We start from the raw sequence: 17,572 nt of genomic DNA on the forward strand, positions 1-17,572 counted from the left end.
ATTTTACTGCATTTGGAATACTGACTCTCTTACTCCTAGAGCTTAAAAACAATCTTGTGTGCCAGGAATACCAGATACTTGTCTCTTTTGACTCTGGGTCACAATGGTAGGTACAGTTACTAGCTAAGTCATGTGATTGAACAAGTCCGTGTTAGGCTCCTGAAGGATTCTGAATATCATTGATGGATGTATTGATGTAGGGATTATCTTAACATTCTTCATTCTTAAATTGAGATTTCTTTAAATTACTTCATTTCTACATAAATGCAGAAATGAAATCTAACTAAAGTTATTACTATTTGGCTCAGATTTACTTGTATTATCTAGAACTTCTTATTAGTTTGTTTGAATCAGATGTTTTATAAGTATCATTATATATATTTTTGAAGGAGATATCTTTCAAAAGATAAGTATTCTCCTATTTCTTTAGATCAGCGGTCGCCAACATTTCAGACCTCACGGACCACCAGTGGTTCGCAGACCACCAGTTGGCGACCACTGCTTTAGATCATTTAATTAGAATTGATCTCCTTCCAGGGAGTATTTATCATGATCCAAAGGGACAGCAAGCTACTAGGCCTAAAACAAATTATTACACAGGAACATTTTCTTTCTCCATGTTCATATTTAAGCAAGTAAGATCTTGTTAGATTTTGAATGACAGTTCTCTGTCTAAAACTATGAAGTGATTTCCTTCATGCTTAGAATAAAACCAGACTTCCATCATGACCTAGAAGACTTTATATCATCTAGCCCAGGGGTGGGCAAACTTTTTGACTCAAGGGCCACAATGGGTTCTTAAACTGGACCGGAGGGCCGGAACAAAAGCATGGATGGAGTGTTTGTGTGAACTAATATAAATTCAAAGTAAACATCATTACATAAAAGGGTACAGTTTTGGGGTTTTTTTTTAGTTTTATTCATTTCAAACGGGCCGGATCGGCCCGCAGGCCGTAGTTTGTCCAAGGCTGATCTAGCCCCTGCCTTCTCTGTGACTCTCTCTCATAAGTCTCTTGACTTTCTCATAAATTATACTTAACACTTGTCCTCTTTCTGTTCAAATTATATATGACTAGAGGCCTAGTGCACGAAATTCGTGCATGGGGGGGGCCATCTCTCAGCCCGGCCTGTGCCCTCTCATAGTTCGGGACCCCTCAGGGGATGTCCACCCACCTGCAGCAGAGGCGGGAGAGGCTCTTGCCACCACTGTTGCGCTCACCAGCCAGCCTTGAGCCTGGCTCTGGCTGAGCAGCGCTCCCCCTGTGGGAGCATACTGACCACCAGGGGGCAGCTCCTGCGTTGAACATCTGCCCCCTGGTCTTCAGTGCACATCATAGCAACCAGTCATTCTGCAGTTCGGTCAATTTGCATATTAGAGCTTTATTATATAGGATAATTTCTCCTGCCTCATGGGTGGTTGCTGAGCCCTCTGCACAGAAAGTTCTGCCCTCAGATTTTCAACTCTTGACTCAAATGTCATCAAGTTATTAAAGGCTTATTAGTAAGCAACCTGACAAACTATTTGTTTGGACCTAACAGTTTCTATTTCATTACCCTGTTTTGTAGACTTTGTTGCATTAATTAGCTGAAATTGCATTTCTTTATTCTAAGTGGTCTACTCCTAGATCCTGTAATTAAGACAGACTGGGTTTCAGCCCTCTGCTTCAGTTACCTCATAGGGTTGTTGTCATAAAGATGAAATTAGTTAACAGTGTCATGCACATAGTAGCAATATATTTATTACCTGCTGTTGTTAGTATTATCATGATTATGTTAGTGGTTTTGTTCATCTTCTTCACTTCTCTATCTTCGGTGCAAAAAATAATGCTTGGAGCATAAAAGATGCTCACTTAATATTTGTTCAGTGAGTTAAAATGATTTAAAGCCTAAATATTTCTGTATGTAATAATGTGTTATATTTTACTATTGGAAATAAAGTTGAATTTAATATAGTGTCCATATTTTTCAAAGTATACTTTTTTTGCATGGTGATTTCAAAGGTTGAATTATGAATGTTAGTTATATTACATAAGCATATTTTCATATTTGAAAAATAGAAACTACTGACTGAAACATCAGTGTTATTAATTTTAAGAAAGTCTGTGGTAGGCCTTAGCCAGTAGCCCAGTTGGTTAGAGCATCATCCTGATATGCTATGGTTACAGGTTTGATTCCTGGTAAGGTCCAATGAATGCATAAATAAGTGGAACAACAAATTGATGTTTTCCTCTCTCTCCCTCCTTCTCTTCCTTAATCTCCCCTTTCCTTGCTCTCTCTCTCTCTAAAAATCAATAAAAAATTTTTAAAATCAATAAAGTCTGTTGTAAACATGTTGGTTTGTAAGTGAAATTACTTGCATCTTGAATATGAGGAGTTTTTCTTTTTGATATCTTAACCTTTTACATTTTTCCCCAAATAAAATATACTCTGAATATTCTCATTACACATCATAACCTAATTATAGCAACATTAAAAATCTTTTGAAGGGAACCAAGTCAGGCTAAAGATCATCTTTCCCTTTTTGCTATAAGTCACAGTTCTCTTGGTGATAGTATACAGATAACTATTTTAAGATGTTAAGCTTCTCATTGTGCACTACACTTTCCCTTTTTCTTTATTTGAATTTTAAGTTTCACTTCTTATGCCTCAGATAAGAAACCAGCCAATTCTAGAGCATAAAACTAGTTAATCTGAAATTACTGCTATTCTAAGTGGAAATGTAATATAATACTGTGTATCTCCACAATAGTCTAGAAGCCACAGTACTGATAATTTTATCATATCTCAAGATGATTTTATTAAAGTCACACCTTTTATATATGCAGAATGAACATAGTTCTTGGTCCAGTCAGTCTCACATCCATAATTTGATCCGTCTTGTTTCAGTAACAGATCCTCTCTTTTCACTATTCTTCAGTCCTCAAATTAAAAGAATAGTAACAGAATGAGAATGTAAAGATGCTGTCTTAGCCAACCGGGGCTACTATTACAAAATACCATGGACTACTAGTAAGTGGATTAAAAATAGACATTTATTTTTCATAGATCTAGAGACTAGAATCCAAGGTCTAGGTGCCAGGCAGATTTGGTTCCACTTCAGGACTCATAGATGGCTGTCTTTTCAATGTGTCCTCACATGAAGGGGAGAAATAGAGAGGGGTGCTCTGGTCTCTTTCTTTTCTAGTAAGGACACTAATCCAGTCATGGGAACCCCATCCTTAGGACCTCATCTAAGCCTAATTACTCCTGAAGGCCCCACCTCCAAATACCATCATATTGGGGGTTGGTGTTTCAACATAAAAATTGAGAGACACAAACATTCAGTCTAGCCCTGACTGGTTTGGCTCAGTGGATAGAGCGTCGGCCTGCGGACTGGGTCCCAGGTTCGATTGCAGTGAAGGGCATGTACCTTGGTTGCGGGCACATCCCCAGTAAGGAGTGTGCAGGAGGCAGCTGATAGATGTTTCTCTCTCATTGATGTTTCTAGCTCTCTATCCCTCTCCCTTCCTCTCTGTAAAAAATTAATAAAATATATTTTTAAAAAAGTCTATATAACAAATGCTTAAATTAAATTAAATCAATTTTCATAAACTATGTTTCCCTAAAGTATTGGTAAGAAGAAAAATATGGTTAAAAGCTGAAACCATAACTTAACGACACATTGGTACTCTGACCTTAATACGATTGCTCAATTATTCAAAGCTTGAACTAAAAAAATTGTTTCCACCAAATTTGAATAATAATTATTGTAAGTACTGAAGGTAATTCTAAAATACTTAGGAACTTCAGAATGTTTTGTGTTGTTTTTTTTTTTATTTTTATTTTTATTTATTTATTTATTTATTAATATATTTTATTGATTTTTTACAGAGAGGAAGGGAGAGAGATAGAGAGTTAGAAACATCGATGAGAGAGAAACATTGATCAGCTGCCTCCTGCACATCTACCACTGGGAATGTGCCCGCAACCAAGGTACATGCCCTTGACCGGAATCGAACCTGGGACCTTTCAGTCCGCAGGCCGATGCTCTATCCACTGAGCCAAACCGGTTTTGGCTTCAGAATGTTTTTTGAGTAAGCATCTAGCCCTCTAAATGATTTGAAGAATATGATATTTATCTGGGTATGTGATATCTAGAATGTTATTTTTTAAATATTAGTCCTGTTTTTAATTATTGCACAAATGTTTGTATTCCAGCTCTTCATTATGCACACATTTTGCATATTCATTGTAGACAGGGCCCAGGTCATAATAGATAGTATGAGTGACTCAGTATGTTATTTCTTTGGCATCAATGAAAGATGATTTTAAAAGGTGTATAGAATGCCTTAGTTAAACCAAGACTTACAGACTAAATCTCATTTTGTGCTGTCCAAGACTGAAATCAGATTATTTAATATGCAACTATATAGACAGTACATTCTTTCCTTAACCCTAGCAATTTTTCCCCATTCTAGATGTCAACTCAGGCAGGGCAGACTAGGTTTGACTTAAGTTTTTCCCTTTCCCACAGCCTTGAAGTGTAGGCATTCTCATAGCTGCTTTCTATCTAGATCTTACCAATATGTGTTTTCTTTAGCTCTTTGTGGGTTACTCCCTCCAAGTACCTAGTCACACTGTCAGAGATTACCTCTAATAAAAGTGAATTCCATATTTTAAGTAAGGGTTACACCATCTGTGCTCAGGGAGAATGTTACCTTGCAGCCAGAGCTTGGGAGAAAGGCAGTGCATATCTCCTCTAGAACTGTTCCTTCGAGCTGATTTAAAAATCGATCAAATCTTTAAAAATTAACTTATTATTTTATAGCAGTGTGAATTAAAATTTATCCTAGAATTATTCACACTCAGCTTTTTTACATGCAGTTATTTTTGTTTTATTTTGAAAAAAATATATTTTCTTTTGGCTAGAAATGAAGGGTCTTAAACATATTTTTTATTAAATGTTATTTTTTCCTTATAGGTCTACTTCCCCTGCAGGACAGCATCATTCTCCTATGTCTTCTAGACATCACTCATCTTCCTCACAGTCAGGATCATCTATTCAAAGACATTCTCTTTCTCCTCGTCGAAAAAGAACTCCTTCACCATCTTATCAGAGGACAATAACTCCACCTTTACGACGTTCTGCTTCGCCTTATCCTTCACATTCCCTGTCTTCTCCTCAGAGAAAGCAGAGTCCTCCAAGACATCGCTCTCCAGTGCGAGAGAAAGGAAGGCATGATCATGAACGAACTTCACAGTCTCATGATCGGCGTCATGAAAGGAGGGAAGGTATGCACTGTATTTTATCTGGATTTTTAAAAGTCACTTAAGTAGATTTTTTAACTTAAAACTTGGACATTCAGATTTATTATTATAATAAGGGATAGAAGAGAACTCTGTTATATTAAGTCTTCTGTAACACACAGAGGAGAGGTCTTGAGGACAATAGGAGGTGCTTAATGGCATGGGCTTGTAAGCTGTTAGCATGTGTATTAGTTAGTTATATGTATGTATACCTAAGTTGGTGCTTTCTTTAAGAAGTTTTACTTGAGTACTCTCAAGTTCTAGAAATTTTTGGTCATCTTATTTTTAGCGCACCCTCCTAATTGCTGAGTTAATTCTTTTAAAAAATAAAGAGGTGAGGAATAAGAAGCAGCCAACCACAGGGCAGAGTTTGAAAGCATCAGAAGTGTTTTAATAAAGAGGTGAGAGTAGGGGGAGCATTCAAAGGGTCAGTGCAAACCAAGTGATAGTTTTCCAGGTATAACTCAAGAAAGAAGTAAACAAAGCAGTTTCCTTTCTTAGGTCCCTGAGAATTAAGTTAACTTTGAATTTGCTACACCCTGTTCAAGCTGAGATGCTATCATTACCTGACAATACAGTGTAATATTTCTCATCTAATATCTCTGTAATTGTCTAAGCTTCTTATCCTTGTTTATTTACCTTGACAAGTTTTTCCCTAACTTCTCCTCAGTTAGTTTTAATATAATGAGTACTCAGAAAATATTTGCTGACTTGCAACATTTCTGTTTCATATGCATTTTAAAAGGCTGTTTATGAGTACAGTATAGCAGTCTCCCATGAAACATGTTGAATTTAGTTATTCTCTTCCTATCAACATTGCAAGCAATAATTAATCAAGTTTTTCTTTATTTAAGAAAATAATGGATACATAAGTAGAGACTGGAGAGAGCACCTATTTTATAGAATTATCCCTGTGTACATGATTTTTGGAATGAGATCAGTACATGAGTATTTTAATAAGATATTTAACAACTAGAATTGTTTAGGAATATAGTATTTCTTTAGTGACTACTTACTGAATGGAAATTCTTTATTTTAAAACATAATTATTAAACACACTAATGAAGAGGAATACTATGCAGTTGATTATTTGGGGGATTGCTTTTTTGTGGTAAAAGTGGCTTATGTTATAGGAAGAATCCATATGTGTTTAGCTTCTTTGTAAAGAGGACATTTCTTTAACCTTCCATACATGAGTGTAGCAGATGTTTGTTCCTCTCTATTTAGATGTCGTTTTCTGAAATAATAATTTTAGTGGAAGAATGAAAAGGGAGGTAAAAAACAAAATATAGTAATTAGATGTATTTGTACAGACAGATGGGGGGGGGAGCATCATGAAAAAAAATATTAAGTGAACATATTTTTAGGCATAGTTGGTATTGGAAGAGGACTAGAAGTAATAGATGTTTACAAGAAGGGATGGAGACATATCAAATCCCTGCCTTTGCTATCCAGCTTACTAACTGTAGGCCACTGTAAAGTCTTCAATGCCATTTGAGTGGTCTACCGGTCATCTGACCTAATATTTGGTAGAGATGATTAAAGTAACTGTGTGCCTCTGCATCTCAAAGTGATTTCTTAAAAGTAAGCCACTAATTATATGAGATCAATTTATTTGTTTCAATTGTCTAAGAAATAAGTATGGGTAAATTGGAGCAGGGGAAGATCTTATTTAGAGTTTATGCAATAAGAAACAATTATCTAAGCCACTGGTTCTCAATCTTGGCTGCACATTAGAATCACCTGGGAATCTTTTTAAAATCCTGATTTCTGGGCCTCATTCTTCAGAAATTCTGTTTCTTTGTTACTAATTTTGTGACCTCACCCCATAACAAAGAAACAGAATTTCCAGAGGGTGAGGCCCAGAAATCAGGATTTTAAAAAGAGTCCCATGTGATTCTAATGTGCAGCCAAGGTTGAGAACCACTGATAAGCATTATTAAAAAATTACCTTTGGAATTTTAGCTTTTGGATGGATTTAATTTTCTTACTTGACCATATTTTCTCCTTTTATTTTCTTCAAAGAACACGAATTATCATTGTAATAGAATTTTTAAAGTTCCATATTAAATATATTGGGGGTTTTTATTTCCAAAATTGCATTACAGAGACTAGAGGCAAAAGGGATAGAGAAAAGGACACAAGAGATGAACGAGAATATGAACAGGATCAGAGCTCTTCTAGAGACCACAGAGAAGACAGAGAACCTCGAGATGTCCGGGATCGAAGAGATGCCAGAGATACTAGAGACCGGAGGGAACTAAGAGACTCCAGAGACATTCGGGACTCCAGGGAGATGAGAGATTATAGCAGAGATAACAAGGAGAGCCGTGATCCCAGAGATTCTCGGTCTACTCGTGATGCCCATGACTACAGGGACCGTGAAAGTCGAGATGCTCATCGAAAGGAAGATACATATCCAGAAGAATCCCGAAGTTATGGCAGAAACCATTTGAGAGAAGAAAGTTCTCGTACTGAATTAAGGAATGATTCTAGAAGTGAGTCTCGAGGTGAAATTAGGAATGACCGGATGGGCAGAAGTAGGGGAAGAGGTCCAGAGTTACCTGAAAAGGGTAAGGTTTTTGACTTGTCAGTCGACTGTATCTTGTATATTTATATAGAAATTATTTAAATCTCCTAAGATTTCTTTTCTAAATATATTATTTTTACATCTAAAGTAATTTTCAATTAATTAACTCTTAATTCTGAATAGAAATTGTGAGCTAAAGTAGCAAAAGATAAGTTGAGCCTGACCTAGACCCCCAGTTTGAATTATATCATGCCTAAAATCTTAATTAATGTGAAACACTAAGAAAATTGTTCTCAGGAGAAAAAAAAGGCAAAAGGAAATAATTTCTATACATATATTTAATTTCAAAATGATCATTAAAATGGGATTAAATGGTGGGCTTTCAAAACTGGTAGTGTCAGAAATAACTAATTTGTTTATTCTTCAGTATTTGTACTTGTTTCAAAACACGTCAGATCATCACATATCAGGATTTTGAGCCATTTTTCTTATCTTCCCCTAAAAAAGCATTTGTCATACCATAGAACTACTACCTAAATGTATTTGACTATCTCCAAACTGCTTGGAGTGAATTAGCTTTGTCTTCCTCCACCATCCTTTCTCCCTTCCCCAAAACACTGCTGCACAGCCTGATCACTCAGTCTTTTCATTGGTCTGTTGGTCTCTCTTGGTCAGTATTACAGCTTCACATTAAACTGAAGGCCCCTCACCTTCTCTTCTTAGTTGTCTTGGGTTTTCTTAGCCCTTTGCTTTTTCATTTACATTTTGTAAATGTAAATAAAAAATACCCATTTATTAAAAAAACACACACCTATATAGTGCTCTATACTCTGCTGTTTTCACTTAAAATATATATTGGAGATAATTCCATATTATTCAGTTTGGTAAACAGCCACCGCCTTTTTCTGGTGCATAGGGTTTATTTAATAGGATAGACCATCTATCCTATCTAATAATAGACAAACATGGTAATTAACCATACCTCTGCTATGCTTCACATTGGCTAATCAGCAGGATATGCAGATTAACTGCCAACCAAGATGGTGGCCGGCAGCCCGGCAGCTAGAGCAAACATGAGGCTTGCTTGCTCCAGTGAAGCAGGAAGCCAAGGTTCCCCGCCTGCCTCGCCCTGCTCTAAGCTACACTCTAAGCAACAAAGTTGCAATTATAGAAGCTAAACAAGCTCCAGATACCTGCTTTCAGCCAGCTTCGGCCTCAGAGCTTAGAGCGGCAGTGATGGCAACAATGTTTCAATTATAGAAGCTAAACAAACCCAGATACCTGCTTTCAGCCAGCCGCAGCCTCAGAGCTGGAGCCGGGCCTCAGAGCTGGAGCTGGCTCTCAGCTCCAGTGACAGCTATAGAAGGTAAATAAATCCCAGAATTAAAAAAATAAAAAAAAACACAGAAGTAAAGGAGAGGCTGGGAGCTTCAGTCACCCGCCAGCCTGAAAACGGCCCTCAGCCACTCACCCAGACTGGCCAGGCACCCCAGTGGGGACCCCCACCCTGAAGGGGGTGTGACCAGCTGCAAACAGCCATCAGCCCGTCATCAGGCTGGCCGGGCACCCAAGCGGGACCCCCACCCTAATCCGGGACACCATTCAGGGCAAACCAGCCGGCCCCCCACCTGTGCACCAGGCCTCTATCCTATATAGTAAAACGGTAATATGCAAACTGACCCTAACAGCAGAAAGACTGGGAATGACTGGTCACTATGACACACACTGACCACCAGGGGGCAGACGCTCAGTGCAGGAGCTGCACTCTGGTAGTCAGTGAGCTCCCATATGGAGGAGCTCTGCTCAGCCACAAGCCAGGCTGACGGCTGCCAGTACAGCAGTGGTGGTGGAGCCTCTCCTGCACTCCTCAGCAGCGCTAAGCATGTCTGACTGCAGCTTAGGTCTGCTCCCCTCTAGCAAGTGGTCACCCCCGAGGGGTCCCAGACTGCGAAAGGGCACAGGCGAGGCTGAGGGACCCCCTACCCCCAAGTGCACAAATTTTTGTGCACCGGGCCTCTAGTATATCCTATCTAATAAAAGAGAAAAATGGTAATTGGCGTACGACGATACCCTTTTCATTGGCTAATCAGGGCTATATGCAAGTTAACTGCCAACTAAGATTGGCAGTTAACTGCCAACAAGATGGCGGCTAATTTGCATATGTAGGCACAATGCAGGGAGGCGAAAGGGAAAGCAGGAAGAAGCCCCCTGCCACTGACAGTGATCGAAAACCCAGGGGGGAGCTAAGAGCTGGGGGGCAGGGCAAAGGCGGCCCCAGGGCCCTGCCCCCCAGCCATGATCGGAGAATCAGGCGCCTTTGCCGCCCTGGCCAGTGATAGCAGGAAGTAGGGGTGGAGCCAGCGATGGGAGCTGGGCACGGTCGAAGCTGGCAGTCCCAGGAGCTAGGGGTCCCTTGCCTGGGCCTAAAGCGGAGCCCACGATCGCGGGGCCGCTGCAGCTGCGGGTCCCCGCTGCCCAGGCCGGACGCCTAGGCCAGAGGCGTTAGGCCTGGGCAGGGACGGAGCCTGCAACCGCGGTGAGCTGGGGGTCCCCTGCCCAGGCCTGACACCTCTGCCGGAGGCCTCAGGCCTGGTCAAGGGGCCGATCCGGTGATTGGTGATCGGAGGGTGATGAGGGTCAACTCCTCTGGCCGAGGCATCAGGCCTGGGCGGGGGGCTGAGCTGGGGATTGGGGGGATATGATGGTCCCCTTGCCCAGGCCTGAAGCCTGGGTCAGAGGCATCAGGCTTGGGCGGGGTGTGGAGCAAGCGATCAGAGGGAGATGGGGGTCCCCTGCCCAGGCATGATTCCTGGGCCAGAGGCCTCAGTCCTGGGCGGGGGTCAGAGCCAGTGATCGGGGGGAGATGGGGGTCCCCTGTCCAAGCCTGACACCTCTGGCGGAGGCATCAGGCCTGGGCAAGGGGCCAATCAGGCGATCGGAGGGTGATGGGGATCTACGCCTCTGTCAGAGGCGTCAGGCCTGGGCAAGGGGCCGATCCTGCGATTGGAGGGTGATGGGGATCAACGCCTGAGGGCTCCCAGTATGTGAGAGGGGGCAGGCTGGGCTGAGGGACACTTCCCCCCCCCCCCCCCACACACACACACACACACACACACCCAGTGCACGAATTTCGTGCACCGGGCCCCTAGTATATATATAAAAGGCTAATATGCAAGTGTCCCCTCAGGGGTTTGATCAGGAAAATGAGTTCGATTGCTTGCTATCACGTGCAGTGACCACCAGGGGGCGGCATGGAACATGGCAGGCAACAGCAGGGCGCTGAGGGAGTGAGGGAAGGAGGAGGCGGGGGTGGGGGAGGACCACATGGTGCTGGTGCGAGGATGGCGAGAGAAGGAGGAGGCGGGGAGGTGGGGAGGCGAGGAACCAGATCAGCCCTGATCGCCCGCCAGGCCTAGGGACCCTACCCATGCACCAGGCCTCTAGTAAAAATAATAAACCCTACATTGTTGGTTATTTAAATGTTCCAATCTTTTTTTTTTTTTTTGGAGCAGTGCTTAAATGAATAACTATGTACAGGTGTCACTAAATGATGTCTTTAAAAGCATTTCATTTTCTTACGCTTATTGCGGGTATATAGAAATAATAATTGATATTTGTATGTTAATCTGACATTGTGATGTGCTTTATTTTCTCTGTAGAGCTAATTAGATCAGTGATGGCGAACCTATGACACGCATGTCAGAGGTGACACGAACTCATTTTTTGGTTGATTTTTCTTTGTTAAATGGCATTTAAATATATAAAATAAATATCAAAAATATAAGTCTTTGTTTTACTATGGTTGCAAATATCAAAAAATTTCTATATGTGACACGGCACCAGAGTTGGGGTTTTTCAAAATGCTGACACGCTGAGCTCAAAAGATTCGCCGTCACTGAATTAGATGATCTTAAACATCTATGTCTGGGAACAGACCAATTTGACTCTTCTTTTCTGGTTTCTATTTACTTACTGTCAGTAACCTGCTGGGCAGCTTTTGTAATACACAGAGCTACCTCAGTTCTGTAATTTAGTCGTTCCAGAAAGCTGTTTGAGAGGCGATTTGTTCGAAAACCAAATCGTATTTTCCCATTAGAAATAATGTAAATGAAATTAATTTGTTCCAGACCCCCAAATGATTTCCTGATTTAACCTTACAGTACAGCACTTCCTTACTTAAATTTATTGAACCACCCCCTACTATCCTTAAATCACTTTCAGCAGTCGTTCCAGGGGTGTCTTTCAGGAGGTCAGTATGCAGCATTTTCTGTTTATCACTTAATCACTGCCTCTGTAATGTTGTCGCTGGCTAACTGCTTTTCCTTTGCCCAATTCAGCTTCAGTTTTTCTACCTATTCAGTTGCCTGTGATCATTGTTTCTTTCACACCCTTAGCAACAATAGCACTCTTGATGGCCTCTTTATGATTTAAAATTGTGCTAAGCATCCATTTTGCCAGCAACAAAAGCAAAAAAAAAAAAAAGAAAGACAAAAACATTCACAGCACAGTTTCCTGAGGTGTTAGCAAGGTGAGGTTTAGCCATAGACTGACTCATACAGGTGCATTCTCCTTTGTTTTTGGCCTGACAGACACTTTTTATCATGTTGATGTATGGAAAGGAAAGCATGGTGTTTATAGACTTTTTTTTTTAGCAGATGCTTTTTATTGTGTTAAAGATGTCTCCTAATTTTCCCATTTTAGCTAGCATCTTTTATCATGACTGATTTTTTCTGTATCTTGAGAAGTTCATAGAGTATGTCTCTTTAGCTTTGTTATTTATGTTTTTTAAATTTAGAACTATCCTTAAATTACTAAGATAAATGGCATTTTTAAAGTTTTTTTTAAGTTCTAGAATAAGTTTGTTAAACTTTAATTTTCATTTAAATTTCCATGATTTTAATTGAGATTCCCATAAAATTCGTGGTTTTACTTATGGTAAATATTTAATAACTCTTCAGGAAAAAGTCCTCACTTGTAGCTTTTATCAATACCATGGTATAAATACTTCTGCTATAGCAGATTTCCATCTACTACTGAAAGGAGTTTTAGGGATAAAATAGGCAGGTTTAGGAATAAAGAGAGTCCATGGAGAGGACTGCGTAGGTAAGGGCTTGGAGCTGCCAAAAGGCATACATTCACAGAGAAAAAAAAAAGAGGTGCCACAGAATAAGGGGAAAGGAAGACATCCATTCACAGAAGGTAGGGGAAAGCCACAGGGTATGGGGAGAAAAAGAAAACAAACTTTCACAGAGGATAGAGAAATGCTGACAAATGGGAGAAAGAGGAAAACAGATTTTCACAGGAGATAGAGAATTCTACCACTGAAGCGGTAGAGAAAGAGGGGGGCCCCATGTGGGTTTCGAGCTTTGAAATTGATAATCTACCAATTAGTGTGAAGAGACAAAGATAAACCTTAGAAAAAAGGAGTTTAGTGGGTTACCCCCCTTGGGACTCCCTCCCTACATGGAGTCTGTACTTGCTTCCAATAAATTTCCACCCTTTTCATCTACCACCTTTTGTCCGTGGCTTCATTCTCTGAATCCATCTGGACAAGGACTGGAAAAAGAAATCACCCTTGAATCCTGCTCAGGAAAACAACCTGACTCACTAACATGTCACTCGATGTGGAGTTGGGAAAAAGATGTGCACAATTGACTCTTCCAAGCCAGTGTGAACCAGTTCTACAATACCACTTGCTGCATAGTTTGTTTTATTGTATTTTTCTTCTTTGGGTTAGGGATCAAAGTTATACTAGTCATAAAATGTGTTGGGAAGTGTTGCTTCTTTCTTTCTCTTTGGCACAATTTGTATATGATATCTGTTCTTTGACAATTTGATAACATTTCTCTTAAGCCTTGTTTCTTATTTTTCTGGTGTTTAGAGCTTTTACTACTAATTGACATTCTCTAAGAGTTAAATATTTAGATTATTGTAGTAATTATAGATTTCTGGGGGTTTTTTTGAGGCAGTATAGTAAATTACATTTTTCTAGGAAATTGTTTTCAAGTTTTTATACAAAGCTGTTTCTTTCCCCTCTCCCTCCCGACCCCCAGATAGAGCTTTTATCATTTATTATTACCCAGGTAGAGCTTTTTGTAATTTATTGCAAACTAGTGGCCCTGTGCACGAATTTGTGCACATTGAAAGGAAATTAATTAGAAGAAATATTTTAGTATCGCTATTCGCCCTTTCTCTATAATAGAAGTGTCAGCCAAATTCACAATCAACAATGACAAATCTAAACACACGCATGCTATTGGCGCCAGCAAGAGCTTTATATGTATCGCACATGAGCGAGTCAACTTAGCCTTTTATATATATATATATATATATATATATATACTAGAGGCCTGGTGCATGAAAATTCGTGCACTGGGGAGGGGGGATCCCTCAGCCCGGCCTGCCCCCTCACAGTCTGGGAGCCCTCAGAGGATGGATGTCATACTGACAGCTTAGGCCCACGGGAGGTGACCGGCCGATCAGGGGAAGGCACTGCCCCCATCACCCCATTGCTGCTCCTACCCATGGCCTCCCTCTGCGGGAGGCGACCAGGACAATCAGGGGAAGGTGACACCGCTGCTGCTGCTGCTACCAGTGCCGGCCACCGTGGCTGCCTGAGCCTCGGGCAGCCACTGCACCTTTGTCTGGAAAGATGTCCAGAAGACGTCCACCCTAATGAGCATATTACCCTTTTATTAGTATAGATACTGGAGGCCCAGTGCACAAAATTCATGCGGGGGTGGGGGATCCCTCAGCCTGGCCTGCACCCTCTCCAATCTGGGACCCCTCGGGAGATGTCCAACTGCTGGTTTAGGCCTGATCCCGCAGTCGGACATCCCTCTCACAATCCGGGACCGCTGGCTCCTAACTGCTCGCCTGCCTGATTGCCCCTAACCACTCTGCCTGCTGGCCTGATGCCCCTAACTGCTCCCCTGCCGGCATGATCACCCCTAACCGCCTCTGCCTGCCGTCCTGATCACCCCCTAACTGCTCCCCTGCTGGCCTGATCACCCTCTAACTGCTCCCCTGCCAGCTTGATCACCCCCTAACTGCTCCCCTGCCAGCCTAATCGCCCCCTAACTGCTTCCCTGCCAGCCTGATCACCCCCTAACTGCTCCCCTGCCAGCCCAATCACTCCCTAAATGCTCCCCTGCTGGCCTGATCGCCCCCTAACTGCCCCCCTGCTGGCCTGATTGCCCCCTAACTCCTTCCCCTACCAGCCTGATTGCCCCCTAACTCCCTTTCCTGCCAACCTGATGCCTCTAACTGCCTCTGCTTTGGCCCCCGCCACCTTAGTTTTGTCCCGAAGGACATCCAGAAGATGTCTGGTCTAATTAGCATAATACCCTTTTATAAGTATAGATATAGAATAAACTTGCTTAATTAGACCTGCTTTCTAATTTAGCTAAACTTTTTCCAGCCCAGTGAAGCACCCCAACTTCTCTTTCAGGTAATTGTCAGCAACACAGCAGTAAATATCAACATGAAGCAGATTATTATTGTAGATCGCGCAGGGAGATCAAAGGGTAAAATATTTAACTGCAGCAGTGTTTGACTTTATTCTGTGCAGTAAGAAACCCTGAAGTAATTTTCAAGGTCCACCATTTCTTCTTTTCAGTCAGGTCAAGTTTCTAAGCTTTCTAAATCTCTGTTTTCTGACTAATGAAAAGAAAATAGGATTCCATCAAGTCTCCTATCTCCAGGACTAATGTGAGGATCAAATGAGATGAGGCATGGGAAAACGCTTCACAGACATTTGGTTACAGTGTAAAGTGTTTCTACCTGGCTATAAAGCAAGTCATCATAGTGACCGGTCGGAAGGTGGCAAGGACATTTAGCATATTAGCCTTTTATATAGATAGATTACAATGTGGGTGGCCCTTGCCCATGCTGCCTGCCAATCGATACAAAGCTGTTTTGAAATTTCTTTTTTAAATCTGTAATTATTGTTAGGGTCACCGAAGGAGGAACGCATGATGCCAAAGGGGGTAAAGAATTATGAATTTATTAGGTCATCTGGATACCAGATGGACTGAGCCCCAAAATGGCGCCAGCACACAGGGACAGAGAGTCAGAGATTTTAAAGGACTCTAGGCAGGCTTTTTTCTGGGCAGAGAATTCTCTGGTGGGTCCTGAGGGAAAAGATAATGGTCTTAGTAAGTGGAATGTGGTCTAAGCAAAAGGGAATGTCCATTGTGAAGTAGTCTAAAGGTCAGTTCCCAGGGGAAGGGGTGTCCCTTCAATTATTCTATCAGACCTAACAATTATGTTCCCTTATTTTCTTTTTCTTGATCCATCTTTCCAGAGGTGTGTGCATTTTGAGTCTTTTTAAAGAACTAATCTTTAGTTATGTTAATTTACCTTCGTATCTAATGTGTTCAATTTTATTAACTTACGTTTTACTTTGTTGTGAAATGTGTGTTATTTATATTCGTAACCATTCTAAATTCTTTCTAAATTTTAACACAGTTTTTTTCTTGGATTCATGAGTTATATGGAAATAGAATTTTAAATTTTGTCATGCCTTTCTCTAGTTTTAATTATTGTTAGAGAATACTATACACTCTAAAGTCAGTTCTTTAGCAGTTGTATTTGTTAAGACTTACCTAATCATTTGTCAGAGTACACTTTGGTAGTTTCCATGACTTGTACACCGTGAATAATGGTGTAATGAACATAATGTTGCATATATCTTCGCAAATAAATGTTTTCAAATTTTTCAGGTAGATACCCAGAATAGGGATTGCTGGGTCTATTCTTAATTTTTTGAGGAACCTACATATTGTTTTCGATAGTGACTATACTAGTTTGCATTCCCACCAGCAGTGAATAAGGGTTCCTTTTTCTCCACAACCTCTCCAGCATTTGTTTATTACTTGTCTTGTTGGTAATAGCCATTCTAATGGGTATATAGTGGTATCTAATTGTAGTAATTTTTTAATATAGTTTTGTTGATTCTAGAGAGGAAGAAGGAGGGAGCAAGAGAGAAACTTCAGTGATGAGAGAGAATCATTGATTGTCTGCCTCCTGTATGCCCCACTCTGAGGATCAAGCCCAAAGCCCAGGCATGTGCCCTGACCAGCAATCGAAATGTGACCTGGTTCATAGGTTGACACTCAACCACTGAGCCACGCTGGCCGGCTCATTGTAGGTTTTTGTTGTTGTTTTTTCAAATATATATATATATATACATATATATTTTTATTGATTTCAGAGAGCAAGGGAGAGGGAGGGAGAGAGAGATAGAAACATCAATGATAAGAGAGACTCATTGATTAGCTGCCTCCTGCACCCCCTACTGGGGATCAAGCCCACAACCCAGGAATGTGCCCTTGATTGGTATCGAACCAGGGACCCTTCAGTCCGTAGGCCGACACTCTATCCACTGAGCCAAACCAGCTAGGGCTCATTGTAGTTTTGATTTGCATTTCCCTAATAGCTAGGGAAGTTGAGCATCTTTTTGTATGTCTTATTGAGAGAAGTATCTGTTCAGGTCCTACCCATTTATTAATTGGATTGTTTGTATTTTTCTGGTTGAAGTATATAAGTTCTTTATATATTTTGGATATTAACCCCTTATCTGATGTGTTACCAGCAAATATCTTCTCCCATTTTGTTGTTTTCCTTTTTGTTTTGTTGAAGGTTTCTTTTTGCTCTGAAGAAACTTTTTGTTTGATATAGTCCCATTGACTTATTCTTTGTTGTGCTTCCATTGCCTTTGAGGTCAGATTCATAAAAATTAACATCATCTTTTTT

At 40.8% G+C, this 17,572-nt stretch overlaps 1 protein-coding gene across 11 annotated transcripts in view; it reads left to right on the forward strand.

Annotated features, from left to right (window-relative positions):
- The window catches only part of ZC3H13 (zinc finger CCCH-type containing 13), a 125,435-nt gene that overhangs the window by 57,227 nt on the left and 50,636 nt on the right, over positions 1–17,572 (forward strand). For all 11 annotated transcript variants that reach the window (XM_059684493.1, XM_059684491.1, XM_059684486.1 and 8 more), the window contains 2 exons: positions 4,961–5,271; positions 7,395–7,859. In XM_059684493.1, the coding sequence (XP_059540476.1) occupies positions 4,995–5,271; positions 7,395–7,859 (742 nt within the window). In that variant the 5' untranslated portion in view covers positions 4,961–4,994. The remainder of the gene's footprint in view (positions 1–4,960; positions 5,272–7,394; positions 7,860–17,572) is intronic.

The sequence above is a fragment of the Myotis daubentonii genome, chromosome 2, assembly GCF_963259705.1.
Source record: "Myotis daubentonii chromosome 2, mMyoDau2.1, whole genome shotgun sequence".
In the NCBI taxonomy this organism is placed as follows: Eukaryota; Metazoa; Chordata; class Mammalia; order Chiroptera; family Vespertilionidae; genus Myotis; species Myotis daubentonii.